Source organism: Neoarius graeffei, chromosome 10 (genome assembly GCF_027579695.1).
Source record: "Neoarius graeffei isolate fNeoGra1 chromosome 10, fNeoGra1.pri, whole genome shotgun sequence".
Taxonomy (NCBI): Eukaryota; Metazoa; Chordata; class Actinopteri; order Siluriformes; family Ariidae; genus Neoarius; species Neoarius graeffei.
The window spans coordinates 35708785-35736195 of NC_083578.1; the positions used below are offsets into that span (position 1 = coordinate 35708785).

General features: G+C 42.4%; 2 protein-coding genes across 2 annotated transcripts; one reads left to right on the top strand and one right to left on the bottom strand.

Moving 5' to 3' along the window:
• Positions 1-1472: 1472 nt before the first annotated feature.
• dynll1 (dynein, light chain, LC8-type 1) lies at positions 1473-3566 on the bottom strand. The gene is made up of 3 exons (XM_060931740.1): positions 3457-3566; positions 1993-2131; positions 1473-1817 (listed from the first exon to the last, which is right to left on the bottom strand). Exons 2-3 carry the CDS (start codon positions 2122-2124, stop codon positions 1680-1682), a joined length of 270 nt encoding a protein of 89 aa, XP_060787723.1. The 5' UTR covers positions 2125-2131; positions 3457-3566; the 3' UTR covers positions 1473-1679.
• A 5170-nt stretch (positions 3567-8736) lies between these two features.
• LOC132892491 (zinc finger and SCAN domain-containing protein 12-like) lies at positions 8737-13022 on the top strand. The gene is made up of 2 exons (XM_060930783.1): positions 8737-9968; positions 12777-13022. Exon 1 carries the CDS (start codon positions 9152-9154, stop codon positions 9800-9802), a length of 651 nt encoding a protein of 216 aa, XP_060786766.1. The 5' UTR covers positions 8737-9151; the 3' UTR covers positions 9803-9968; positions 12777-13022.
• The last annotated feature ends 14389 nt before the right edge of the window (positions 13023-27411 follow it).

Genomic DNA, 27411 nt, shown 5'->3' on the forward strand with positions numbered 1-27411 from the left:
AATATAGGAATCCATTTTTGATAGCATTTCACTTAACTTGCTATAGCAGTGACAAAATAGCTATATAATATCAGTCCATAAAGAAATGGCCATAAACTCATTGATACCTCTGCAAGCCATCGTAGGGCAGAAATCAAAGTGACCATTATCTGCCAAAGTTAAGACGCATATGCCCACTTTCGAATGCTGATTTAATCAAGCTAGAAGTTGTTTTGACAGCAGATCAGGAAAGTTTGAGAAAAGTAAGCAGTAATCGTTATTTAAACCGTTTGTGCAATATTTCATTTGGAAAACAGTTCGTTTGGTGGAATAAAATGTGACAAGACGCCAAGTACGTTTTGCACCTAGTTGTGGTCTGGCCGACACTTCACATTTCGAAGTCTCGCACAAGTGTTGTGAAGAGGGCATGGATAAGTGACACCTGCTGTGGACCAAACGAACTAAATTCAACATGGCTAAAAACCGAACAGGCTGATAAACATAATTGAACATGTTAAATAAAGCAAGCTTAAAAATGACTAATGTTCTCCTTTAAACTTGCTCCCTGGGATAAATAGTCATGGTCTACCCCTTGCATCAAGTCAGTCAAACAGAAGGCTCTAGTACAGTAATCATAAACATGTATATTGCAGTTATTGCTTAACACAAACCTTTACACAGTACTTCAACAGAAATTAATGAACAAGGTTTCAGTGTGACCAAGCCAAAGTTGAGTAGGGATAAATCCCATTTTAAAAGTTCTAGAGAAACTGCTGATGCTTGTGTGAAGCCAATTTTTAGGAAAGACGGGGACCCATTGAGATGCCTCAAACGTCACGTGTGGGTGGGGGGTGTTAAATCAACTTCAAGTGACCATGTATGGACTGCACTGTTAAGTCTTTGAACAAACATGCAACTTAACAGTAGCAAATTGAGGAAGCCACATTTATTTTGGTAGATTACTAGTCTGTCTTAAACATTAATTGTAATAAACTTTACCAGTGCATTGAGGCTCATTCCATACCAACTCACTTCCATAATTCATTTAGACAAAGCATTTTCATGCTGGGCAGCACGGTGGCGTAGTGGTTAGCGCTGTCGCCTCACAGCAAGAAGGTCTGGGTTCGATCCCCATGGCCAGCAAGGGCCCTTCTGTGCAGAGTTTGCATGTTCTCCCCATGTCCGTGTGGGTTTCCTCCGGGTGCTCCAGTTTCCCCCACAGTCCAAAGACATGCAGGTTAGGTTAACTGGTGACTCTAAATTGACCATAGGTGTGAAATGAGTGTGAATGGTTGTCTGTGTCTATGCGTCAGCCCTGTGATGACCTGGCAACTTGTCCAGGGTGTACCCCGCCTTTCGCCCGTAGTCAGCTAGGATAGGCTCCAGCTCGCCTGCGACCCTGTAGAACAGGATAAAGCAGCTAGAGATAATGAGATGAGATTTTCAGGCTTAACTTTTCATCGTCTTAAATAAATTTACTCCTTACACCCAGCCAGTGGGACAAACCATTTCGTTTTAATTAAAACATTGAAGTGACAAGTGTTCAACCGGTGTATAGAAAAAAATAAATACCTGTGCCTTACTCATCTTTTTCCATTGTACATGATTTAAAAAAAAAAAAAAGTCCCAGAACAGGAATGCTCAGCCTTTCTGTAGTCAGTCAGTAACTAAATGGTCATGTGATGAGGCTAAGCTCGGTCTCAGCCAGACTTGAACAGCAGAATGGCCACTTGACCCAGGTAGAAATAGATGAAGTGCTTGGTCTCGTGGGTCACGTAACTGCCGAAGTTCCTTCCCACAATGCAGTGCCAAGTTGGGTTATATTTTTTGTCAAACTCCTTGAGGGACAGACAAGAGAACATCATGTAAGCTGACTTTATACTCTAGTATCAAAAAGTGCTTAAGCTCTGGCCAACCAGTATTTGACAGGCACATTTTCAGCACAGTACTCCTGGTTTAACACTTCATTCTGAGAATGAACAGCTTGGTTTGATATTCAGACCAGAGACTTACCTTTTTAATATAGGCAGCAATATCCTTCTCAATGTTGTACTTCTCTAGAGCCTGTGTAGCACACTCAACTGCGTCCTGCTGCATCTCCTCGGGCATGTCTGCATTTTTTATTACTGCCTTCCTGTCAGACATGACTGTTCTGCAACCACAAGAGATAAATTAAAAAAAAAAAAATCCATTTAGAACAGACCCAAACCCCTCTCATTGTAATCATTAATTTCCTCAATCACTATAATGATTTATGCAGAATAGCGATCACATGCCCGAGTCTTTCCTCATACAGGAGCGTCTTTTCAGCGATCTTCAACAGGACGATGCACGCCACAACTTGGTGTACCATACATTACTGGTAATTTGCACATTTTGCTGCCGTTTTTGTAGTTTAGTGGTGTAAAGTACCCTTCCAGTACAGCCACTGGCCACCGTACAAAAGCAGGTTACATAATACGAGATCACGTCCAGCCTTTCTTCCATCATTTTCTTGCATAACAACCTCAGCATACATTTCAGTCGGGTGTTGCTAGGGTGTACTGCCAATTTACTCCCATTATCCTTACACAGCAAAGTATTAAAACACGAAGATCCTAATTTGAATTATAGTTGGGCAACTTATAATGTAATAGCTAAATCTAGCGATCTAAAATCACTAGCATTTTTGCTAAGATGAGACCAAGATGACTGCGGCGCACTCAGACAGTTGCTCGTGGCTCTCCTTTTCAGTGCCTTTAACATGCGTTTCTGTTCACATGTCTGTGCGTCTTTGCTAAATTCAGTCGCCAAGATCTGCTGTTTTTCAGATGACCGTGCAACTAGGCAGTTACGAGCGACTTTTTGCACTCACACAATATACCGGGCTTTCCGTGGATTGTCGTTGGCCCCGGCAAGCGGCGGAGGAGACAGGAAACAAAAGCGTGGTTGTTGGTCTCGAATACTCGCTAGGCTAAAGAAGCAACCACCACTACCCATCAAGTTGCGAGGCGGAGTCAAACAACTTTAGGCAACATATCAGCTGCTAATAACCGTACTATACAATTCTCAGTTGCCTATTCATGATGTACAATTTCTTCCTTGCACGTGTCTATTTTATATAAATAGTTTTTTTTTTTTTGCTCTTGCTACTTCTTGTTTTGTTGGGTCAGTGCACCAGACTGCTAACCAAATTCGTTGTACTCTGTGCAAGGACAATAAAGGGATTCGGATTCTCTAATTAGGTTAAATGCAGAGTTGTCTGCTTTATTTAAGACACAGTCTGCAATTATAGTTAGCTAGCATGACTGGTAGCATTGCTCTTTTAAACACCGTGATGTTTAAAATAAGACAAGAACAAGATGCCTCGTTAACTAAAGACAGAACCTACATATTAACTCGTCTTGCTTAGCTAACATGAATTATTTCACATACACGTAAAGTAAAACAGTTTTTCGTGAGATTCTGAATAAATAGCAATTTGAAGTATGTATTTACCTGATATTGCTGAATCTGCTCAATGAGAAAACAGTTTATGATGAACTCCCGCTATTCTGGATTCCACTGAAAGTGAGGTGGGTGTGTTTCTGACTCTTTGTACACTTCTTCTGTGTTGTTGCCTGACGCTTACCGGTACGATTCACCTATTGGTCGGCCATCGTGCATTCTCTGTGGTATTTACTCCTGCATTTTATTTCAAACCATCATGCTTTGCGGCTTAGCTGCATTGTTTGTCTCCATACCAACGAAGGTGCAAACGCGCACGCGCCAAAGTCGTAACTTTTGATTCTCAGTCTCCGACCAGGGAAAGCCAAATCCTGTAGTCGATTTTTAAAAAATCTTTATTGAAAATAACAGCAACAAAATACAAATACAGTTATTAATACACAGACAAACCAAGAGCCAGGGGGAGTTTTCAAATAAAGACATTAAATAATGAGTACAAATGAAAAGTTTTAGCAGCTTCCTTGTTTTTAGAGTCAGAGATGATTTTGAAATACTGTTCAGTTTCCTTTTCGAAGGCTATAAATGAAGGTTTTGAATAACTGAACTTGTCTTTATGAACATGGTATTTTCCTAAAATGACCAACACATTTATTATATATAACTCTTTCTGTTTTTTGCTTTTGTTGTTATGGAAATCAAACAGTACATATTTCCAACACAGAGAAAAATCAGAGTCAAGCTTGGCTGTAATGTACCGGGTTATTTCTGTCTAGAATGTGATGGTAAAGGGGCATTGCCAGAACCGGTGCATTATTGTTTCTGGGTCCGTCTCACACCATGAACAGTCCACACAAATGTCTCTCTTAAACTTAAGCAGATAATGCTTGGCAGGATAGTATCTATGAATTGACCCTGCAGTCGAGTTACTTTGTTATTCATAGGCCAGAATGACGTCATTTTCGACCTCGACAATGTTCTCTTGCGTTGGAGACAGAGCTGCAGCTCACTTGCAATTTCAACTTGTCAACATGGGGTAGTCTTCTCAACTGTCAGTTAGGGCTGCATACCAATATTTATTCTACCTTTTATATATCATCTCATCTCATTTTCTGTAGCCGCTTTATCCTGTTCTACAGGGTCGCAGGCAAGCTGGAGCCTATCCCAGCTGACTACGGGCGAAAGGCAGGGTACACCCTGGACAAGTCGCCAGGTCATCACAGGGCTGACACTTAGGCCCTGTCCACACGGCAACGGATTCAGGTGAATCTGATCAAATTGTTTATCGTTTCGGTCTGGCATCCACACGGCACCGGCATTTTGGGTGCCCCAAAACGATATTTTTTGAGAACGGGTTCCAGAGTGGAAAAATCTGGCAACGGCGCCGTTGCGAAGTCGTCTGGATGAGTAGAACGGATTTGTTTACGATGACGTCACAACCACGACTAGAACAAGCAGCACTCTCGCTGTTTTGTATGAACCACTGCATTGCATTCACTTTTGTATACAGCTTTTCTTTTAAATAAACAAGTAACTGAACCATTTCTTGAATTTCTTTTTTTTATTGGATAAGACTGCTTTTCAAAATGTTCACACACAATAAGAAAATTAAGTTATATAAAACTATGCACACTAATAAAACTAATTTGTACACACAGAAGGCACGATTTCCTCGCGTAGTCGCAGCCATCTTCTTGTTGTTGTTGTGTGTTTGTTCCTGTGAGTACTTCACGCCGGGTAGAAGAAGGGGTTTATGTGCATGCGTCCTACTTCTTCTATTGTTCTGGTGTCTCCGATGGGACCGTCTTACAGCGCACGTAGAGGTGTGGCATATGTATTGCATCGTTTTCAGCAAGTGTTGCGTCGCCATATGTACCTGATATTTTACTGATCCGTTGCCCATGTGGACACGATATTTTTTTAAAATAAAATCTCGTTGCCGTTGTTGTGTGGATGTAGCCATAGACACAGACAACCATTCACACTCACATTCACACCTACGGTCAATTTAGAGTCACCAGTTAACCTAACCTGCATGTCTTTGGACTGTGGGGGAAACTGGAGCACCCGGAGGAAACCCACACGGACATGGGGAGAACATGCAAACTCCGCACAGAAAGGCCCTCGCCGGCCACCGGGCTCTAACCCGGACCTTCTTGCTGTGAGGCGACAGAGCTAACCACTACACCACCGTGCTGCCCCTTTTATTTATATATATATATATATATATATAGAGAGAGAGAGAGAGAGAGAGAGAGAGAGCAGCAGCGGCTACAATTATCGACACCTTAACCATCTTTTGGCCATTGCAGAAGTAGAAAAGACTTTCAAAACATAAATTGTGCATGAATAATTACTCAAACTTCCTCTGGGAAACAAAAACAAAACGAGTTGATTCTCAGTTACTTAGTGTATCAGATCACATGACACCGTTCCACAATTATCGACACTTTTGTCCACAATTATCGACACCGTTCCACAATTATCAACATCCAGATGATTATTTATTTAAAAAATAATAATAATAATCGGTATGTGGTATTAAGTTAACAAAAACAGTTTTTATTTAAAATTTATTTCACATAGACTTATATTTAGTACAAAATATCCTTTATATAAATATATCAATGTCGGTGCTTACATAAGTGAGGAAGTAATTCTAATGTTTGTAAACAAATTAACTGATAATGTTTAACCTGTGTCAGAAAATCTTTTTTTTCCACTTTCTACCCACTTTCTAAGTATTTTTGTAGATCACATTCTGTTAATCAATATTTGTTGTTGTTTGTATTAATTTCTAGTTTTGTAGTTTACCAATAAATGTCAACAGGCAATTGACATTGTAACCACATGAAAATCCAGGTCAAAGGTTGCATGTCTTTCCTTGAACCAAAATATAAAATGTCTACTGATATTGTAATACATGGTAGATATTTACAACAAACTGAAAAAAAAATTCTGAATGAGAAAAAAAAAATCTGAATATTTCAAGCATTTAATTTTTTTTATATGCTAAGAATTTAGTTCTGGTCTAATTCTATTTATTGCAATAGGATTCCAAATACTCTATAAGCATGCAATTCTGTTATGAATCAGAAAAAAATTATTATAATATCACAGCACTTGTGGGCGGCACGGTGGTGTAGTGGTTAGCGCTGTCGCCTCACAGCAAGAAGGTCCGGGTTCGAGCCCGTGGCCGGCGAGAGCCTTTCTGTGTGGAGTTTGCATGTTCTCCCTGTGTCCACGTGGGTTTCCTCCGGGTGCTCCGGTTTCCCCCACAGTCCAAAGACATGCAGGTTAGGTTAACTGGTGACTCTAAATTGACCGTAGGTGTGAATGTGAGTGTGAATGGTTGTCTGTGTCTATGTGTCAGCCCTGTGATGACCTGGCGACTTGTCCAGGGTGTACCCCGCCTTTCGCCCGTAGTCAGCTGGGATAGGCTCCAGCTTGCCTGCGACCCTGTAGAAGGATAAAGCGGCTAGAGATAATGAGATGAGAGATGAGATCACAGCACTTTTATTTTTTTTAAAGTAGTACTTCATCTACTTCAACAATGTCACACAAAGATCGATCCATAACAGTTGTAAATGTCACTTAATTCCACAGGCGTCAATAATGGTGGACACCGGTGAAAGTGATCACTATTATTGACACCTCACGTGACTTCTCAAACACGCATTTAGATACAAAATAGCGATTGTCAAATGAAAAAGGAAGAAACAAAGTAGGTTTTGACAAGGATATCATGACATATCAGTGAATTTTTGAGAAGTAAAAACATGTCCATGATCTTTCCACCATGCTTATCTGTAATGATAACATCCGGGTTTTCCTCAAATTGCTGAACATGCTAAAAAAATTCCATCTCAGGTAATGAGCTGTGTCATCAGATGCCAAGATGAAAGGGCGAGGGGGTCTTCTGGTTGATTAATCAACCAATAATAATTGTTGTAACTGAAGCTCACCTTTCTAAAATTGTTTTTTATTGGTAAATCTGGGTGGCATGGTGGTTTAAGTGGTTAACACTGTTGCCTCACAGCAAGAAGGTTCTGGGTTTGAGCCCAGCGGCTGACGGGGGCCTTTCTGTGGGGAGTTTTCATATTCTCCCCATGCCTGTGTGGGTTTCCTCTGGGTGCTCCGGTTTCCCCTACAGTCCAAAGACATGCAGTTAGGTTAACATGGGATGGCCTTGGGCTGAAGTGCCCAAGAGTGGCAGTGCACACTTACGCAGCGGTTTTGTTCTACTACATTTTGTTGTACATTTGTGCAGTGACAATAAAGGCATTCTATTCTAATTATGGACTGTCAATAATTGTAGCCAGTGATATACACTCACAGGTGAAATGTCCGTCCACAACCTTTGAGCTGACAATTTGTACAATTCACTGCTGCATATGTAGGCATTTTTCTTCTAATTTTTCTCACCAACTACATAAATAACTTATCCAATTTTGTGTAGCTTCCAGTAGTCTAAATGACAGTTCCGCTCCACAATGGAAGTGGTAAGATGGCGGCCAGCTGGCTTCACTCTAATGAGCCTATGAGCTCTCCAGATTTTATATAGCGCTCAGTGGAGGGCGATCTGGTCACCATGTTACCATGCACATCGGATCGGTACAATCATATCTCTGTCTAGGAAGCTACATAAAACTGGACATGTTATTCATCTAATTGTTGAGGGAAAAAAAACTGGACATGTTATTTATACACGCATGTGTGAATGGTTGATTTTTGTGGGGGTGTTTGTGTTTTAATCATAATGTACAGTATTCAGTACCTTTTATCATCATGGGTGCATTCAGGAAGATTACTGCAGATTTATTTTTATTATTATTATTATTATTATTCCATAATACATAGACAATACGTGCATAACAGAGAAGGAAACAGAGTGTACATTACAATATGACAGAACAATTCTGGTTTACACAGAGATGGAGACAGCATGTGGGTCAGGATCCATAAAAGTAAAGTCATTTCCTGTTGCCCGGAGGCATGTGAACCCTCATATGATGTTCCAGATCAGCAATTTAAAAAACAAACAAACAAACAAATAAACAAATACATTCTATTGCACAGAATGAAAAATGAAATGAAACTAATTGTGCAATTAATGGATGGAACAGAGTTACATGTAGATATTACAAATTAACTATTTAGAAACAGATTGATACCAATCCATAACTATAGTTACGAATTGTGTATTGTGGCAGTGGGGGCGTGGTCAAGCGTCGGTCTGTGACTGGAGGGCGGAGTCACTACACCTGAGGTGAATTAACCTGTTTGTGTGTCTTCCCAGCTACCACACCCTATATAAAGAGAGAGAGAGCAGAGGAAGAGAGCTCTCCCGACCAGAACACGTGTGTGTGTGGCATGTGTATGAGTAAACATGTCGAAGCTGAAAAGCTGACGATAAAAGAGTTATTGAGAACTCAGTACTGGCCTGCCGTGCTTCTGTGCTCCACCCACGTAGAACACTTGCTACAGTGGTGCCAAAACCTGGGACCGGAGTGCAGGAGAGAACAGCCCCATGGAGTCCTCCCCCTTCAAGGACCTGGTCCATGCCCTCACCACGGCTCAACAGAGCCAGCACTAGGCGCTGGTTGCCCTCCGGGAAGAACAGGAGCAAAGGTTCGAGGCCCTGGTGCTGGCGCAGCAGGAAGATAGCTGGGCGTTCCAGCACCTACTCGCGTCAACGGGGTCCACCACCTCCACCGCCGCGGGCCCTTCCCACCTTACCCTGACAAAGATGGGCCCGCACAACGACCCCGAGGCCTTCCTCGCTCTCTTTGAGCAGGCAGCAGAGGCGTGGGGTTGGCCGGTGGAACAGCTCGCGGCTCGACTCCTCCCCCTGCTCACGGGTGAGGCGCAGCTGGCCGTGCTACAGCTCCCCGCCGACAGCCGGCTGGTCTACGTGGACCTCCGCAGGGCCGTCCTCCAGCGCGTGGGTCGCACTCCGGAGCAGCAGCAGCAGCGCTTCCTCGCGCTGCGCCTGGAGGAGGTCGGCAGGCCATTCGCGTTTGGCCAGCAACTCCGGGATGCCTGCCGCCGGTGGTTGAGGGCCGACAACCACGACGCAGAGATCATCGATCTGGTGGCACTGGAGCAGTTCGTCGCTCGACTTCCAGAGGGAACCGTGGAGTGGGTCCAGTGCCATTGCCCGGCGTCGCTAGATCAGGCCATTGAGCTGGCGGAGGACCATATGGCGGCTGTTCCAATGGCAGGACAGCATGTCTCCCCTTCTCCCCTCTCCCTCTCTCTCCCCTTCTGTTCCTCTCCCTCACCCCATTCCCCCACCGCGGAGGAGGGGGCTGGCTCCACCCCAGCTGGCCCGCCGCACCCATGGTGTCCTACCATTTCCTACTTCCGTGTCTGTGTCTTCCCCCCCTCAGGTGAGTGATATCCGGAACACTGGTGCAGAGAGAGAGCCTGGGCCGGTGTGCTGGCGCTGCGGGGAGCTGGGGCACCTCCAGCATCAGTGCTCGGCGATGGAGGTGGGCACGGTGGTCCGGATCCCTGACGTGCCAGGAGCCGCCCTCGATCGGGCCGGAGCGTATCGCATACCGGTGAGTATCCAAGGGGATACGTATCAGGTGTTAGTGGACTCTGGTTGTAATCAGACCTCAATTCACCAAAGCCTGGTGCAAGACGAGGCATTGGGGGGAGCACAATTGGTGAAGGTGTTGTGTGTGCACGGGGATGTTCACAGCTACCCTTTAGTGTCAGTCCACATTTTTTTCAGAGGGAAAAAATTTAGAGTAAAGGCGGCAGTTAATCCTCGCCTCACCCACTCTATAATTTTGGGGACTGATTGGCCGGGATTCGGGGAGTTAATGAGTCATTTAGTAAAGAGTGGGTCCTGTTGTAGTTTAGCAAGGGGAGGTCCCGGTGTCGCTTTGGCGGGAGCAGCTGTCACAGAGCCATCTACGTCATCTCCGCGTCAGAGTGAGGAGCCTCCGGCTCCTCCTCCCTCTCTCGGGGAATCCCTCACGGATTTCCCGTTAGAGCAGTCGCGAGACAAGACTCTGCGACATGCATTTGACCAAGTGAGAGTAATCGATGGTCAAATGCTCCAGCCAAACGCCACCCCGTCCTTCCCCTATTTTTCTATTATTAAGGATAGATTATACCGAGTGACGCAGGACACTCAGACTAAAGAACAAATCATGCAGCTCTTGATTCCAAAAAGCCGCCGGGAATTGGTATTCCAGGCGGCTCACTTTAATCCCATGGCTGGACACTTAGGACGGGATAAAACACTAGCCCGAATAATCGCCCGGTTCTATTGGCCAGGGATTCACGGCGATGTCCGTAGGTGGTGTATGGTATGCCGCGAATGCCAGTTAGTAAATCCAGCGGCCATTCCAAAAGCACTTTTGCGCCCTCTACCATTAATCGAGACCCCGTTCGAGAGAATTGGGATGGATCTCGTCGGGCCATTAGATCAGTCAGCACGAGGGTACCGCTTTATATTAGTTCTAGTGGACTATGCAACACGATACCCGGAAGCAGTGCCTCTTCGCAATATCTCAGCATGCAGTATTGCAGAAGCGCTCTTCCGCGTTATCTCCTGAGTTGGAATCCCGAAAGAGATTCTGACTGATCAAGGCACCTCGTTTATGTCACGAACACTGAACAAACTTTATGGGTTATTAGGTATTAAGCCGATCCACACCAGCGCTTATCACCCACAAACGGACGGTTTAGTCGAACGATTCAATCGCACCCTCAAAAATATAATTAGGAAATTCATAAGCGAGGATGCACATAATTGGGATAAATGGCTCGAACCCTTGTTGTTTTCAGTGTGAGAGGTCCCCCAAGCCTCCACGGGGTTCTCCCCGTTCGAATTGTTATATGGGCGTAAGCCGTGCGGCATTTTAGATGTGCTGCGAGAAAATTGGGAGGAGGGACCTTCACCAAGTAAAAATGAAATTCAATATGTTATGGACCTGCGCACAAAACTCCACACACTCACACACCTAACCCAGGAGAATTTGCGGCAGGCCCGAGAACGGCAAACCCGCCTGTACGACAAGGGTATGTGCCTTAGGGAGTTCACACCGGGAGATAAAGTACTCGTACTGTTGCCCACATCGAGCTCCAAATTGGTTGCCAAGTGGCAAGGACCCTTTGAGGTCACACGGTGAGTCGGGGACGTCGACTACGAGGTGATGTGAATGGACAGGGGTGGGGTGCTACAGATTTACTACCTCAATCTGCTCAAACTCTGGAATGAGGAGGTCCTCGTGGCGTTGGTGTCGGTGGTTCCGGAGAAGGCGGAGCTGGGGCCGGAGGTTCAAAAGGGAGCATTGGCATCGCGTACCCCTCCAGTCCCCTGTGGAGACCACCTCTCCCTGACCCAACTCGCGGAGGTTGCCCAGTTGCAGACCGAATTTTCGGACGTGTTCTCGGCCCTGCCCGGCCGCACCGACCTCATAGAGCACCACATTGAGACACCCCTGGGGGTGGTAGTGCATAGCTGCCCTTACAGGCTACCCGAACACAAGAAAAAAGTGGTTCGGGAAGAACTCGAGGCCATGCTCGAAATGGGCATCGTTGAGGAGTCCCACAGCGACTGGAGCAGCCCGGTGGTCTTGGTACCCAAGGCCGATGGGTCGGTCTGGTTCTGTGTAGACTATAGAAAAGTCAACGCGGTGTCTAAATTCAACGCATACCCAATGCCTCGTATTGATGAGTTGCTCGATCGACTAGGCACAGCTCGCTTTTACTCGACACTGGATTTGACAAAGGGTTATTGGCAGATCCCATTGACTCCATTATCCCGAGAAAAAATGGCCTTTTCCACACCATTTGGCTTACACCAGTTTTTCACACTTCCTTTTGGGCTGTTTGGGGCGCCTGCTACATTTCAGCGGCTGATGGATAGGGTCCTCCGTCCCCACGCCACCTATGCAGCCGTGTACCTTGACGACATCATTATTTATAGTAATGACTGGCCGTGGCACCTACAACACCTGAGGGCCGTCCTTAGGTCGCTGAGGCGGGCGGGTCTCACAGCCAACCCGAAGAAGTGTGCAATTGGGCGGGTGGAAGTACGGTATCTGGGCTTCCACTTGGGCAATGGGCAGGTGCGTCCCCAAATTAACAAGACAGCAGCGATTGCAGCCTGCCCGAGGCCCAAGACCAAAAAGGGGGTGAGACAGTTCCTGGGGCTGGCTGGCTATTATCGTAGGTTTATACCTAATTATTCGGACGTCACCAGCCCGCTGACTGATCTCACTAAAAAGGGGGCACCAGATCTGGTCCAGTGGACGGAGCAATGCCAGCGGGCTTTTTCTGAGGTAAAAGCTGCACTGTGTGGGGGGCCACTGTTACACTCCCCTGACTTTTCTCTCCCTTTTATATTGCAGACGGACGCATCAGACAGAGGGCTGGGGGCTGTTTTGTCCCAGGAGAAGGAGGGGGAGGATAGCCCAGTGCTGTACATAAGTCGTAAGCTGTCAATGAGTGAGGGGCGCTACAGCACCATAGAGAAGGAGTGCCTGGCCATCAAGTGGGCGGTCCTCACCCTCCGTTACTACCTGCTGGGACGCCCTTTCACCCTCTGTTCGGACCACGCGCCCCTCCAGTGGCTCCACTGCATGAAGGATGCCAACGCGCGGATCACCCGTTGGTATCTGGCACTCCAACCCTTTAACTTCAAGGTGGTCCACAGGCCGGGGGCGCAGATGGTCGTGGCGGACTTCCTCTCCCGTCGGGGGGGGGGGGGGGGGGAGTCGGCTGCCTGGCCTGAGTTGGGTGGTGGGGTTATGTGGCAGTGAGGGCGTGGTCAAGTGTCAGTCTGTGACCGGAGGGTGGAGTCAGGGAAGGTAAGTGGCAGAATCACTACACCTGAGGTGAATTAACCTGTTTGTGTGTCTTCCCAGCTACCGCGCCCTATATAAGGAGAGAGAGAGCAGAGGAAGAGAGCTCTCCCAACCAGAACACATGTGTGTGTGGCGTGTGTATGAGTAAATGTGTTGAAGCTGAAAAGCTGACAATAAAAGAGTTATTGAGAACTCAGTATTGGCCTGCCGTGCTTCTGTGCTCCACCCATCTAGAACACTTGCTACATGTATAATCAATCATCTAATCATAGTAAAATTAACAAGTCCTAAATTAATTCAAATTTATTGCATAATTAAAACAATGAATTATTCAAATACTCCATTTATTAGAAAATATTTCCATGCAAAATTAATATTTCCAAAACATTAAAAACTTTTGACATAAATTTCAAGAAAACCTAAATAACATTAGTCAATATCTATTTGCAACTATATCAAACAAAAATAAGATCATTATATAACAATTAAATAGTATAAAAAAGCCAATAAATATTTAAGAAAATTAGATATGAGATATTAGTGTGACCACTGAGGAATAATCTGTCATTTAACTATCAGGATTGTTTCATGTATAATAATAATACATTTTATTTAAAAGCGCCTTTCAAAGAGACCCAATGTTACTTCACAAATAAAAACATGCAATGCAATTAATAAAGTATTAAATAAACAGAAATATCAGTTTTACAAAGTAGTAAAACCACATCACAGTGAATATGCCAGCTTAAAGAGATGAGTTTTTAGGTGGTGTTTAAAGTCCACAATGGATTCACAGGGTCTGATGTAAAGGAGAAGTGAATTCCAGAGCTTGGGGGCAATGTGACTGAATGCTCTTTCTCCCACAGTGCTGAGGTTCATGCTTGGTATTCTTAGTAAACCTATTGAACAAAGAGTAGGTCACATACTTGCACGTTCCTCCTATGATTTGAGACATTCTTCAGATAACAAAAAGTTAATACAACCCCGATTCCAAAAAAGTTGGGACAAAGTACAAATTGTAAATAAAAACGGAATGCAATGATGTGGAAGCTTCAAAATTCCATATTTTATTCAGAAAAGAACATAGATGACATATCAAATGTTTAAACTGAGAAAATGTATCATTTAAAGAGAAAAATTAGGTGATTTTAAATTTCATGACAACAACACATCTCAAAAAAGTTGGGACAAGGCCATGTTTACCACTGTGAGACATCCCCTTTTCTCTTTACAACAGTCTGTAAACGTCTGGGGACTGAGGAGACAAGTTGCTCAAGTTTAGGGATAGGAATGTTAACCCATTCTTGTCTAATGTAGGATTCTAGTTGCTCAACTGTCTTGGGTCTTTTTTGTCATATCTTCCGTTTTATGATGCGCCAAATGTTTTCTATGGGTGAAAGATCTGGACTGCAGGCTGGCCAGTTCAGTACCCGGACCCTTCTTCTATGTAGCCATGATGCTGTAATTGATGCAGTATGTGGTTTGGCATTGTCATGTTGGAAAATGCAAGGTCTTCCCTGAAAGAGACGTCATCTGGATGGGAGCATGTGTTACTCTAGAACCTGGATATACCTTTCAGCATTGATGGTGTCTTTCCAGATGTGTAAGCTGCCCATGCCACACGCACTAATGCAACCCCATACCATCAGAGATGCAAGCTTCTGAACTGAGTGCTGATAACAACTTGGGTCGTCCTTCTCTTCTTTAGTCCGAATAACATGGCGTCCCTAATTACCATAAAGAACTTCAAATTTTGATTCGTCTGACCACAGAACAGTTTTCCACTTTGCCACAGTCCATTTTAAATGAGCCTTGGCCCAGAGAAGATGTCTGTGCTTCTGGATCATGTTTAGATACGGCTTCTTCTTTGAACTATAGAGTTTTAGCTGGCAACGGCGGATGGCACGGTGAATTGTGTTCACAGATAATGTTCTCTGGAAATATTCCTGAGCCCATTTTGTGATTTCCAATACAGAAGCATGCCTGTATATGATGCAGTGCCGTCTAAGGCCCCGAAGATCACGGGCACCTAGTATGGTTTTCCGGCCTTGACCCTTACGCACAGAGATTCTTCCAGATTTTCTGAATCTTTTGATAATATTTTGCACTGTAGATGATGATATGTTCAAACTCTTTGCAATTTTACACTGTCGAACTCCTTTCTGATATTGCTCCACTATTTGTCGGCGCAGAATTAGGAGGATTGGTGATCCTCTTCCCATCTTTACTTCTGAGAGCCGCTGCCACTCCAAGATGCTCTTTTTATACCCAGTCATGTTAATGACCTATTGCTAATTGAACTAATGAGTTGCAGTTTGGTCCTCCAGCTGTTCCTTTTTTGTATCTTTAACTTTTCCAGCCTCTTATTGCCCCTGTCCCAACTTTGAGATGTGTTGCTGTCATGAAATTTCAAATGAGCCAATATTTGGCATGAAATTTCAAAATGTCTCACTTTCGACATTTGATATGTTGTCTATGTTCTAGTGTGAATACAATATCAGTTTTTGAGATTTGTAAATTACTGCATTCTGTTTTTATTTACAATTTGTACTTTGTCCCAACTTTTTTGGAATCAGGGTTGTACACAAAATAAACCAAATCAAACATTTGACTCAATAGATTTCACAAGATCAACTATTTATTATTGATTTCTTCAACATCACACTAATCGCCCTGATTTAGATCATTTGAGCAAAAATAAAATAAAAATAAAAGAATCACAGAATGACAAAGGTTCACTCATTCCCCAGGAGTGGGCAAAAAAAGGTCTTTTTGTAGCCTGATATTATGAGGCAAAAAAATTCCCACTCTACCTGCTTTTTAGCACAATAATGCACTTGGCTCCTGGGTTCAGCAGATCACCTTCTGCACTTTACATATGCTGATTACAGTGATTAGAAATGAAAATAACTATTAAATCAAATTAAAATAATTTAAGACAATGCATAATTGATCAATTACTCAATCTGGTAATTATTACTGTTGTGCAGTTTCAGTTTTGACCTCAATAGCTGACTCCTTTGAACTCTCAGTGTTACTACTACTGCAACAACTATCATCTTTCATGTGATCTGGTACAGGATTTAGATTTGGCCAATCACTCTCAAAGTTAGGGTTCTCCATTGGGAACATTGGTCTAGCTTCAACCAAATCCTGAGAATCATTGGAATGCAACACCATCATTTGTCCTGTCACTGCATTAGTAAGTAATGCTCTAACAAATGGAAATCAATTGTGGAGAACTCTGGTTCTTCTCTGGCTTCATCTGGAGTAGTTGTAGTTGGTCCAGCTGTACCATGTGTGCTATTGCCAGACACGCTAGCATGATCAGGCACACTGTGATCCATCCTTCCAGGCATATTATTGTGCTCACCTGGTCCTGCAGTGGTGCTTGAAAGTTTGTGAACCCTTTAGAATTTTCTATATTTCTGCTTAAATATGACTTAAAACATCATCAGATTTTCACACAAGTCCTAAAAGTAGATAAAGAGAACCCAGTTAAACAAATGAGACAAAAATATTATACTTGGTCATTTATTTATTGAGGAAAATGATCTAATATTACATATCTGTGAGTGGCAAAAGTATGTGAACCTCTAGGATTAGCAGTTAATTTGAAGGTGAAATTAGAGAGTCAGCTGTTTTCAATCAATGGGATGACAATCAGGTGTGAGTGGGCACCCTGTTTTATTTAAAGAACAGGGATCTATCAAAGTCTGATCTTCACAACACATGTTTGTGGAAGTGTATCATGGCACGAACAAAGGAGATTTCTGAGGACCTCAGAAAAAGTGTTGTTGATGCTCATCAGGATGGAAAAGGTTATAAAGCCATCTCTAAAGAGTTTGGACTCCACCAATCCACAGTCAGATGGATTGTGTACAAATGGAGGAAATTCAAGACCATTGTAACCCTCCCCAGGAGTGGTTGACCAACAAAGATCACTCCAAGAGCAAGGCGTGTAATAATCAGCGAGGTCACAAAGGACCCCAGGGTAACTTCTAAGCAACTGAAGGCCTCTCTCACATTGGCTAATGTTCATGAGTCCACTATCAGTAGAACACTGAACAACAATGGTGTGCATGGGAGGGTTGCAAGGAGAAAGCCACTGCTCTCCAAAAAGAACATTGCTGCTCGTCTGCAGTTTGCTAAATATCACATCAACAAGCAAGAAGGCTATTGGAAAAAATGCTTTGTGAATGGATGAGACCAAAATAGAACTTTTTGGTTTAAATGAGAAGCGTATATTTGGAGAAAGGAAAACACTGCATTCCAGCATAAAAACCTTATCCCATCTGTGAAACATGGTGGTGGTAATATCATGGTTTGGGCCTGTTTTGCTGCATCTGGGCCAGGACGGCTTGCCATCATTGATGGAACAATGAATTCTGAATTATACCAGCAAATTCTAAAGGAAAATGTCATGACATCTGTCCATGAACTGAATCTCCAGAGAAGGTGGGTCATGCAGCAAGACAACGACCCTAAGCAGACAAGTCATTCTATGAAAGAATGGTTAAAGGAGAATAAAGTTAATGTTTTGGAATGGCCAAATCAAAGTCCTGACCTTAATCCAGTAAAAATGTTGTGGAAGGACCGGAAGCAAGCAGTTCATGTGAGGAAACCCATCAACATCCCAGAGTTGAAGCTGTTCTGTGTGGAGGAATGGGCTAACATTCCTCCAAGCCAGTGTGCTGGACTGATCAACAGTTACCTGAAACATTTCATTGCAGTTATTGCTGCACAAGGGGGTCACACCAGATACTGAAAGCAAAAGTTCACATACTTTTGCCACTCACAGATATGTAATATTGGATCATTTTCCTCAATAAATAAATTACCAAATATAATATTCTTGTCTCATTTGTTTAACTGGGTTCTCTTTATCTACTTTTAGGACTTGTGTGAGAATCTGATGATGTTTTCGGTCATATTTATGCAGAAATATAGAAAATTCTAAAGGGTTCACAAAGTTTCAAGCACCACTGTATGTCAAATTCTCTGGTGTCTGAGTTACCTTCATCTGGGTCTTCACATGGTCCTTCTGATTCTGGTTCTCTAGGGTGGGGTGGGGTGTTTCCTTTTATTGTTCACTGGGGAGAACTCCAGATGGCCCTTTATCTCTGGAGTCTCATTAGCTTCACCTGCTGTATCTTCAGGTGTTCCTTCATCTTCAGGCTGATCTCTTGGGAAGGCCTGTCTTGGAACTCTAGCACAATGATTAAGATAATACCATGTAGTGCTTCCCTGCACCTGGATGGCTGTTGGAGTTACTCTTACCACCATGTAGGGACCCTCCCTTCTTGGCTCATTCCATTTTCTTCTCAACACTCTGAGGTACACTTTGTCACCAGACACAATTGGATTTTCTGGTTCCACCTCTAGTACTGGTATTCTGCTTTGTTCCTGTGAATATATAGTTTTATGTATAATAGTTAATTGCCTGGCGGCACGGTGGTGTAGTGGTTAGTGCTGTCGCCTCACAGCAAGAAGGTCCGGGTTTGAGCCCCATGGCCGGCGAGGGCCTTTCTGTGTGGAGTTTGCATGTTCTCCCTGTGTCCGCGTGGGTTTCCTCCGGGTGCTCTGGTTTCCCCCACAGTCCAAAGACATGCAGGTTAGGTTAACTGGTGACTCTAAATTGACCGTAGGTGTGAATGTGAGTGTGAAAGGTTGTCTGTGTCTATGTGTCAGCCCTGTGAGGACCTGGCGACTTGTCCAGGGTGTACCCTGCCTTTCGCCCGTAGTCAGCTGGGATAGGCTCCAGCTTGCCTGCAACCCTGTAGAGGATAAAGCAGCTAGAGATGATGAAATGGGATGAGTTAATTGCCTTATGTATTCTCTCAGTTCTATCTGTAATTGTTCAAGAGGTGGGCCGTTGTAAGGTGCTCTTAAATGCAGAACTGCATAGGTTACCCAGTAAGCATTTCATGTGGGATTAGGTGTGCATTTCTGTTTGCTTGCATGCGATAACTCATAGGTCCCAATGATAATGCATCCACCCAGTTCAGTGTGGTACTGGCACAGATCTTATTCAGCTTGGATTTAAGAGTTCCATTTATTCTTTTAACCAGTCCTTGTGACTGGGGATGGTACACACATCCTAGCCTCTGCTTAATTCTCAAATGCTGCAACACTGACTTCACCACTTTTTGAATGAATGCTGATTCATTGTCTGAATTTATTTCTGTTGGAATGCCAAATTTAGGGATCACTTCCCTAGTCAAAAATTTAATTACTGTTTCAGTACCTTGACCTTTTGATGGCACAGCTTCTACCCATCTGCTGAACCTGTCTGTTACTACCAGCATGTACATTTTCCCCTGAGCTCTCTTGATCATGTCCACATAATCTATTACTAAATACTTAAATGGTCCTTCTGGCACTGGCATGTGACCTAATGGAGTTGTAATTTCCTTCCTGACATTGTTCTGAGCACAAATTTCACATCTACTTAATGCCTCATCTACCATAGCCTGAAGCTATGGTAACCAATAACCTTGTTGTTTAATTTTCCTTACTACTTCCCCCCTTGCACAATGGTCTAGACCATGTGCATCTGTTATTAAAATAGTGAGAAGAGATACTGGTACTATGATTAAACCATCATGGGCTCTCCATATCCCATTATTACCTCTAGCTCCCTCCCTTTGTCCTCATAGCAATTTCTCATAAGGGGCAGCTTGATATTGCATTGTGGCTATGTCTTCCAAGGTGGGGATGTGTTCAACAGAAACCACTGGTGCAAGTATAGCTGTTTGACATTTTGAGACCTGTCTTGCTGCTTCAACTGCTGCATTATTGCCTTCTATAACAAAGTTATTCCCTTTCTTATGCACCTGGCATTTGATAATTGCTAGCTTAGCAGGCATCGTTATGGCTGACATTAGCTCTAGTATTTGACCTAGATGCTGAATTGGGGAGCCATCTGTTTTCTTAAATCCCCTTTATTTCCAAACTGCTCCAAAAAGGTGACATACACCATGAGCATAAGTTGAATTTGTGTATACTTCTGCTGTTTTACCTTGTGCTAACTTGCAGGTTTTTGTTAGAGCTTTCAATTCCACTAACAAGGTTCCAGAACAAGGTTGCTGACACTGTTCAGCTTTTATCACTGGGAAAGACCCATCTTGTCTGTTCTCAACTATGGCATAACCTGCATGATTACTCATGTGATCCTTAAAACAGGATCCATCAATAAAGTATGAAACATTAGGTGCCTCTAATGGAATAGACTCCAAGTCTGGGTTTAACTTAGAAAAAGTCAGCAAATCTGCTACACACTCATGTGGCTTTCCTTCAAACTGAAATGGCAATAACTCTGCTGGATTAACTGTTATTCATCTCTTCAAAGTTGTATCTGGAAAAGTTAGTAAGTTTAGCTATTGCAATGCCCGTGCCTGTGTGAGGACAAACCTGCTGTTTTCAAGCATTTCAATGATTTTGTGATGCAGATAGACAATGACTGGATATCCCATGGTCAAGGTGGATGTTTTTTCATATGCATAATGGGCTGCTGCCAGACTCTGGTAACAAGGTGGCCATCCCTTGACACATATTTGTCATGCCTGTTAGCTACATACAGGTGAAAAGGCTTAGTGTACCCTTAGCAAAAAGTAGTATACTTAAAGTTCATTTTGTAAAGTATTCTGAAGTGTAAGTATAAGTATATCAAGTGTACTACAGGCCATGTACTTCAAGTGTACTAGAAAGCATACTAATTTAATACTTCTTCGGACTAAATTGGAACATTTTAAGTTTATAAAAGTATACTTTCAAGTCTGTTTTAAGTTTACAAAAGTACACTTTCAAGTATATTCATTTATATACTATCAATGTACTTGGTATATCCTTATTGTGTACTTGAAGTATATCATAAGTACACTTATTTATGTACTGCCATTGTACTAGTTATATACTGTAAGTATACAAGAGGGATATACCAAGTACATTTACAGTATAGATATAGTATAGATGAGAGTACTTAAAGAGTACTTTTGCTAACTTAAAAGTAACTTTGAAGTATACTTTTATAAACTTAAAATGTTCCAATTTAGTCCGAAGAAGTATTAAATTAGTATGCTTTCTAGTACACTTGAAGTACATGGCCTGTAGTACACTTGATATACTTATACGTACACTTCAGAATACTTTACAAAATGAACTTTAAGTATACTACTTTTTGCTAAGGGAAACCAGTATAAAAATGTCATATAGGCTTGCCATTGAAAAGTTGTGTGGGAAACTAAGTAACTGCTTTTGGTCTTACAACCGTTTTTTGGTTGATGGAGTTACGTACCACAGTAAAACCTATGACAGACTAAAGAAGAGATTCAACAGTGCTGCATACTTGAAAGATGGTACATTTTGTTGTATTATAGAATTGGTTGTTTTTAAACAAATATGTTCACATGAAATCTCTGCTTTTTGTCCATGTCGCAAACTATGTTGTGTTTTAGTTGACGTACTTAGTAAATCAGGCAGGCCTGTATGTAAAGATTCGCAAATAAATGTACAAAGTCATTTTGTATATGATGTTCAAAAAACTGAAACTGTTCATGCTGTCTCGCCTGACATGATCAAAACAAAATGTGTCCTTGTTGAAACAGCTGACACACTGTACATAACACCATTGCCAAACCCTTTTGAAAGGGACTAGTTAAATAAATAAAGTCAAGCCAAACTTTTTTCTGTTTTCCTGTTTTTGTGTATGATGAAGTGTAAGGTACATGAAGATAATGCAATTCAGTACACATAATGACTAAGTGTTAATCTCCAGAATTATAATAAGACATTAAACAAGACATGCATGTTGATGGTTGGGTTGGCTGGTAATGTTCATCATGTGCTGTTGAGTAAGGCTGCTGCAGAGAGGATGAAGGACTTTTTGTTTATAGTGGTACATTGTAGCGCCAGCCTGATGGGAGCAGTTGGAAGGAGTGATGGAGGGGGTGAGAGGGGCCCTCTGATCAGGTTGGATTCCCTAATCACTTACCAGCTGTATAGCTCAGCTAATGTAATATAAATTATAAATATAATATATATATAAAATATAATGTAATATAAATTATAAATATAATATATACATATAGTATAGGCGGCACGGTGGTGTAGTGGTTAGCGCTGTCGCCTCACAGCAAGAAGGTCCTGGGTTCGAGCCCCGGGGCCGGCGAGGGCCTTTCTGTGTGGAGTTTGCATGTTCTCCCCGTGTCCGCGTGGGTTTCCTCCGGGTGCTCCGGTTTCCCCCACAGTCCAAAGACATGCAGGTTAGGTTAACTGGTGACTCTAAATTGACCGTAGGTGTGAATGTGAGTGTGAATGGTTGTCTGTGTCTATGTGTCAGCCCTGTGATGACCTGGCGACTTGTCCAGGGTGTACCCCGCCTTTCGCCCGTAGTCAGCTGGGATAGGCTCCAGCTTGCCTGCGACCCTGTAGAAGGATAAAGCGGCTAGAGATAATGAGATGAGATGAGACATATAGTATAAATATATAAATTAAACGTTGAGTCAATTAATGAGTTGACCTTATTGTGCTCTTGAAGCAAGATATATGCTAAGCATTCCTATTTTGTGGCAAAAAGATTTACAAAGTATACTTAGGTCCAAGTATAAGTTTTAGTATTAAAGTAATGTATAAGTGTAAGTCTTAGTATTGATATAGGTCTACTTATACTTTTTTATACTTGGTTCAGTATAAACCAAGTATACTTCCCTGTACTATGTTGTAAGTGTATCAAGAATTAGTTTATAAGAAGTAACCTTCAAGTACACTTCCTCGATTTTAGTATAAAATAAGTATAGTTGTAGCACACTTGATTAAACTTCTTTTTGCTAAGGGTAGTCAGGTGTTGCTAAAACTGGAGCTGTTTGTAATTCTTGCTTTAGAGTCTCAAAAGCTACTAAGGCATCTGTCCATCTCAATGGTGCACTTAAAGTCTTAATACCTGCTTCAGATATCAATTGTCGAAGAGGAGCTATTTTTAAAGCATAGTCCTCCATCCAATCTGAACTAAAACCAGTCATCCCTAAAAAGGTCATCATTTGCCTTACTGTCATAGGCTGTGGTACCAATTGCTCTAGTCCCATGTGCCACTATCTGTCCCAAATACTCCACCTGAGGCTGACAATGTTGCATCTTAGACTGAGATACCTTATGTCCTCCTTGCACCAATTTTAGCAGCACTACCTTTGAATCCTTATGACACATTCCTGTGTAGGAGAACAAATCAGAATATCATCCACATATCAAAGGACAAAGCTTTTTAGATCCAATTCCTCTAAATCTTGTTTTAACACTTGATTGAACACATGAGGAGAATGCTTAAACCCTTGTGGCATTCTATTGTATGTCAGGGGCGTAGCTGGGGGGGAGGGTTCTGGGGTGCCCATGACCCCCCCGCCCCCTTTGATGGACCATACAGTTTTCAATAACCACATAAGAATAGTAGAAAAGCTCCCGTTGTACAGCCCCGATTCCAAAAAAGTTGGGACAAAGTACAAATTGTAAATAAAAATGGAATGCAATGATGTGGAAGTTTCAAAATTCCATATTTTATTCAGAATAGAACATAGATGACATATCAAATGTTTAAACTGAGAAAATGTATCATTTAAAGAGAAAAATTAGGTGATTTTAAATTTCATGACAACAACACATCTCAAAAAAGTTGGGACAAGGCCATGTTTACCACTGTGAGACATCCCCTTTTCTCTTTACAACAGTCTGTAAACATCTGGGGACTGAGGAGACAAGTTGCTCAAGTTTAGGGATAGGAATGTTAACCCATTCTTGTCTAATGTAGGATTCTAGTTGCTCAACTGTCTTAGGTCTTTTTTGTCGTATCTTCCGTTTTATGATGCGCCAAATGTTTTCTATGGGTGAAAGATCTGGGCTGCAGGCTGGCCAGTTCAGTACCCGGACCCTCCTTCTACGCAGCCATGATGCTGTAATTGATGCAGTATGTGGTTTGGCATTGCCATGTTGGAAAATGCAAGGTCTTCCCTGAAAGAGACGTCGTCTGGATGGGAGCATATGTTGCTCTAGAACCTGGATATACCTTTCAGCATTGATGGTGTCTTTCCAGATGTGTAAGCTGCCCATACCACACGCACTAATGCAACCCCATACCATCAGAGATGCAGGCTTCTGAACTGAGTGCTGATAACAACTTGGGTCGTCCTTCTCCTCTTTAGTCCGAATGACACGGTGTCCCTGATTTCCATAAAGAACTTCAAATTTTGATTCGTCTGACCACAGAACAGTTTTCCACTTTGCCACAGTCCATTTTAAATGAGCCTTGGCCCAGAGAAAACGTCTGCGCTTCTGGATCGTCTTTAGATACGGCTTCTTCTTCGAACTATGGAGTTTTAGCTGGCAACAGCGGATGGCACGGTGAATTGTGTTCACAGATAATGTTCTCTGGAAATATTCCTGAGCCCATTTTGTGATTTCCAATACAGAAGCATGCCTGTATGCAGGGCCGTAACCAGGATTTTTCAAATACTGAGGTCAAACATCAGCACCGAAGGCCCCCCACGGCACAACTTAAATAAATAAATAACAAACCAAGGATAGATTTGGTGGTGGACACATTTATTTTAACAATTCTACAACTGTGGCACCATAACTGTGGTGTTTTATCTGACATAAAAGTAGAAAGGTAGTGAACTCTTGAACTGAGTATCCATACCTAAAGTACCAGTTACCTAAAGTATTGGCATTATTTACATTGCAGCATACACATGACAGAAAGGGTGTGAACTGCTGAATTGTAAGCTTTAGTATTACACCTTATAATAAGTGTGTGTGTGTGTGTGTGTGTGTGTGTGTGTGTGTGTGTGTGAGAGAGAGAGAGAGAGAGAGTGAGAGAGTTTGTGTGTTATTTGTGGGTGCTGTATGTGTAGAGACATTCTGAGCAGTAATGTAAAGGCATCAGTCTATCTGGCTGTCTTGAATTGAGATCCATTTGCATGCATTCTCTGAAGCAGAGTGTTCTCACCATTGCCTGTAATGTAAGTTTGGCTCATAACACATTTACTTCAACAATTCTAAAACTGTGCCATCATAACTGTGGAGTTTTGTCTGACATACAAGTCAAAACTGAACTGAACTGAGTGTATTGCTCAGGGTCCGTGTATCATCCGATCATTCAAGTATTCCACCAATCCCTCATTTTTTGGTCATACAGAAAAACAGGAAAACGAAATATTGAGTGTTTTTTTTTTTGTTTGTTTTTTCATTTTCCAGATTGAATGAAATACAAACGAAAAAACAAAAAAACACTCAATATTTCGTTTTCCTGTATGACCAAAAAATGAGGGATTGGTGTTTGTTTTCCTTTTTCCAATTCAAAACAGAACAAATAATAAACAGGGAAACCAAAACGAAATAATAACTCTAATTTACGATTATACGAGCAACTTAACTTTCATTTTAGATAAAACTAAATTCATTTGTATTCATGTCAGTCTCAAGAATTAGTTCTTATTCATACATTATAATTTTTTGCGCTCATTCAGGCTCCTTTTACTGGAAGCAAAACTCTAGGAAAATCATGGCTGTTCCCGAGTCTGACTTTCAAGCTGTCCAGCAAAAGAAGCGGAGAATCTCGTAAGTTGGAGTGCCAGTGACTTGTTACTCCTCCTCATATTTTCCTCCTGACATGAGTCATCGTAAAATGCTAAGCATGTCCTCTAATAAAAAGCAAAGTTGGTCTGACACAATATGTTGAAAGCGACAAAATGAATGCCATGTTGTTATTGTTATCATTATTTATTATTATTAATATTATATTGAGATAATAATAATTAAGAGATCATCAGCTTAACATTAACAACTTAATATATTAAATGAATAGGATGTATGTATAAATTGCTTGATATATACATGCACATGCAATTTTTCTGTTTCATAGATGCAGAGATGATGATGGACTGTCGCTGAGGATCATGGGAAGGCTAATGTAGCGTGGGGAATAGAGAAAATCAATAATCGTAAATTAGAGTTATTATTTCGTTTTGGTTTCCCTGTTTATTATTTGTTCTGTTTTGAGTTGAAAAAAGGAAAACAAACACCAATCCCCCATTTTTTGGTCATACAGAAAAACAGGAAAATGAAATATTGAGTGTTTTTTTTGTTTGTTTGTTTTTTCATTTTCCAGATTGAATGGAATACTTGAATGATCGGATGATACACGGACCGCTCAGCTACCTGAAGTATTGGCATTATTTACATTTCATTATCTTAAATTACATTAGAATGTAGGGCTATTAGTTCTGTGTGAAGACTCGTTTAGAGAGAGTGTGTGAGAGTGTATTGTTTGTGTGTCTGTGTGAGTGAGTGAGAGAGAGAAAGAGAGAGTTATGAGAGAACAAACAAACAAGCCCGTTTAGTCAGCCCTGCCTGTGACAACGTAGTTTTGAATGTTTTTCGAAACGCTAACTAAAATGTAATAGGCAATGACAATGAAACGTTTCCCCTTGGAAAGTTGGCATGACACCGCTGAACGGTCTGCCACTGCACTGACAATATTTTCTCACCTTCCCTCCTTCTGTTGGCTGTCTGTTGCAACGTTTTCATTTTGCGCTCAGGTAAAGCTCTATAATGCGATGTGACTATTAGCCTACGTTAGGTTAGGTAGGCATATGTGATAGAGCGTAGACTACACCCTGCCCGTTTTATCCAAAACCCAACTTCCCCGGCCGACACGAGGCTACGTCGCGTAGGCTACGTCGCGTGACGCTGCGTTAGACACGGCAACGATAGAGGTAGAGGCTGAGAGATTTCAGATGACATTAGACAAATGTGAATTTTATTGGGGGGAAATGCAGATGACATGTGGATGTGGACGCTGCGTTTTACATTGATCACTGCTCGAATTCAGCGTAGACCAATTTTAAATTTCTGAAAAAATACCGAGGACATGACCTCGGTGTCCTCAATGGTAGTTACGGCCATGCCTGTATGTGATGCAGTGCCGTCTAAGGGCCCGAAGATCACGGGCACCCAGTATGGTTTTCCGGCCTTGACCCTTACGCACAGAGATTCTTCCAGAGTCTCTGAATCTTTTGATGATATTATGCACTGTAGATGATGATATGTTCAAACTCTTTGCAATTTTACACTGTTGAACTCCTTTCTGATATTGCTCCACTATTTGTCGGCGCAGAATTAGGGGGATTGG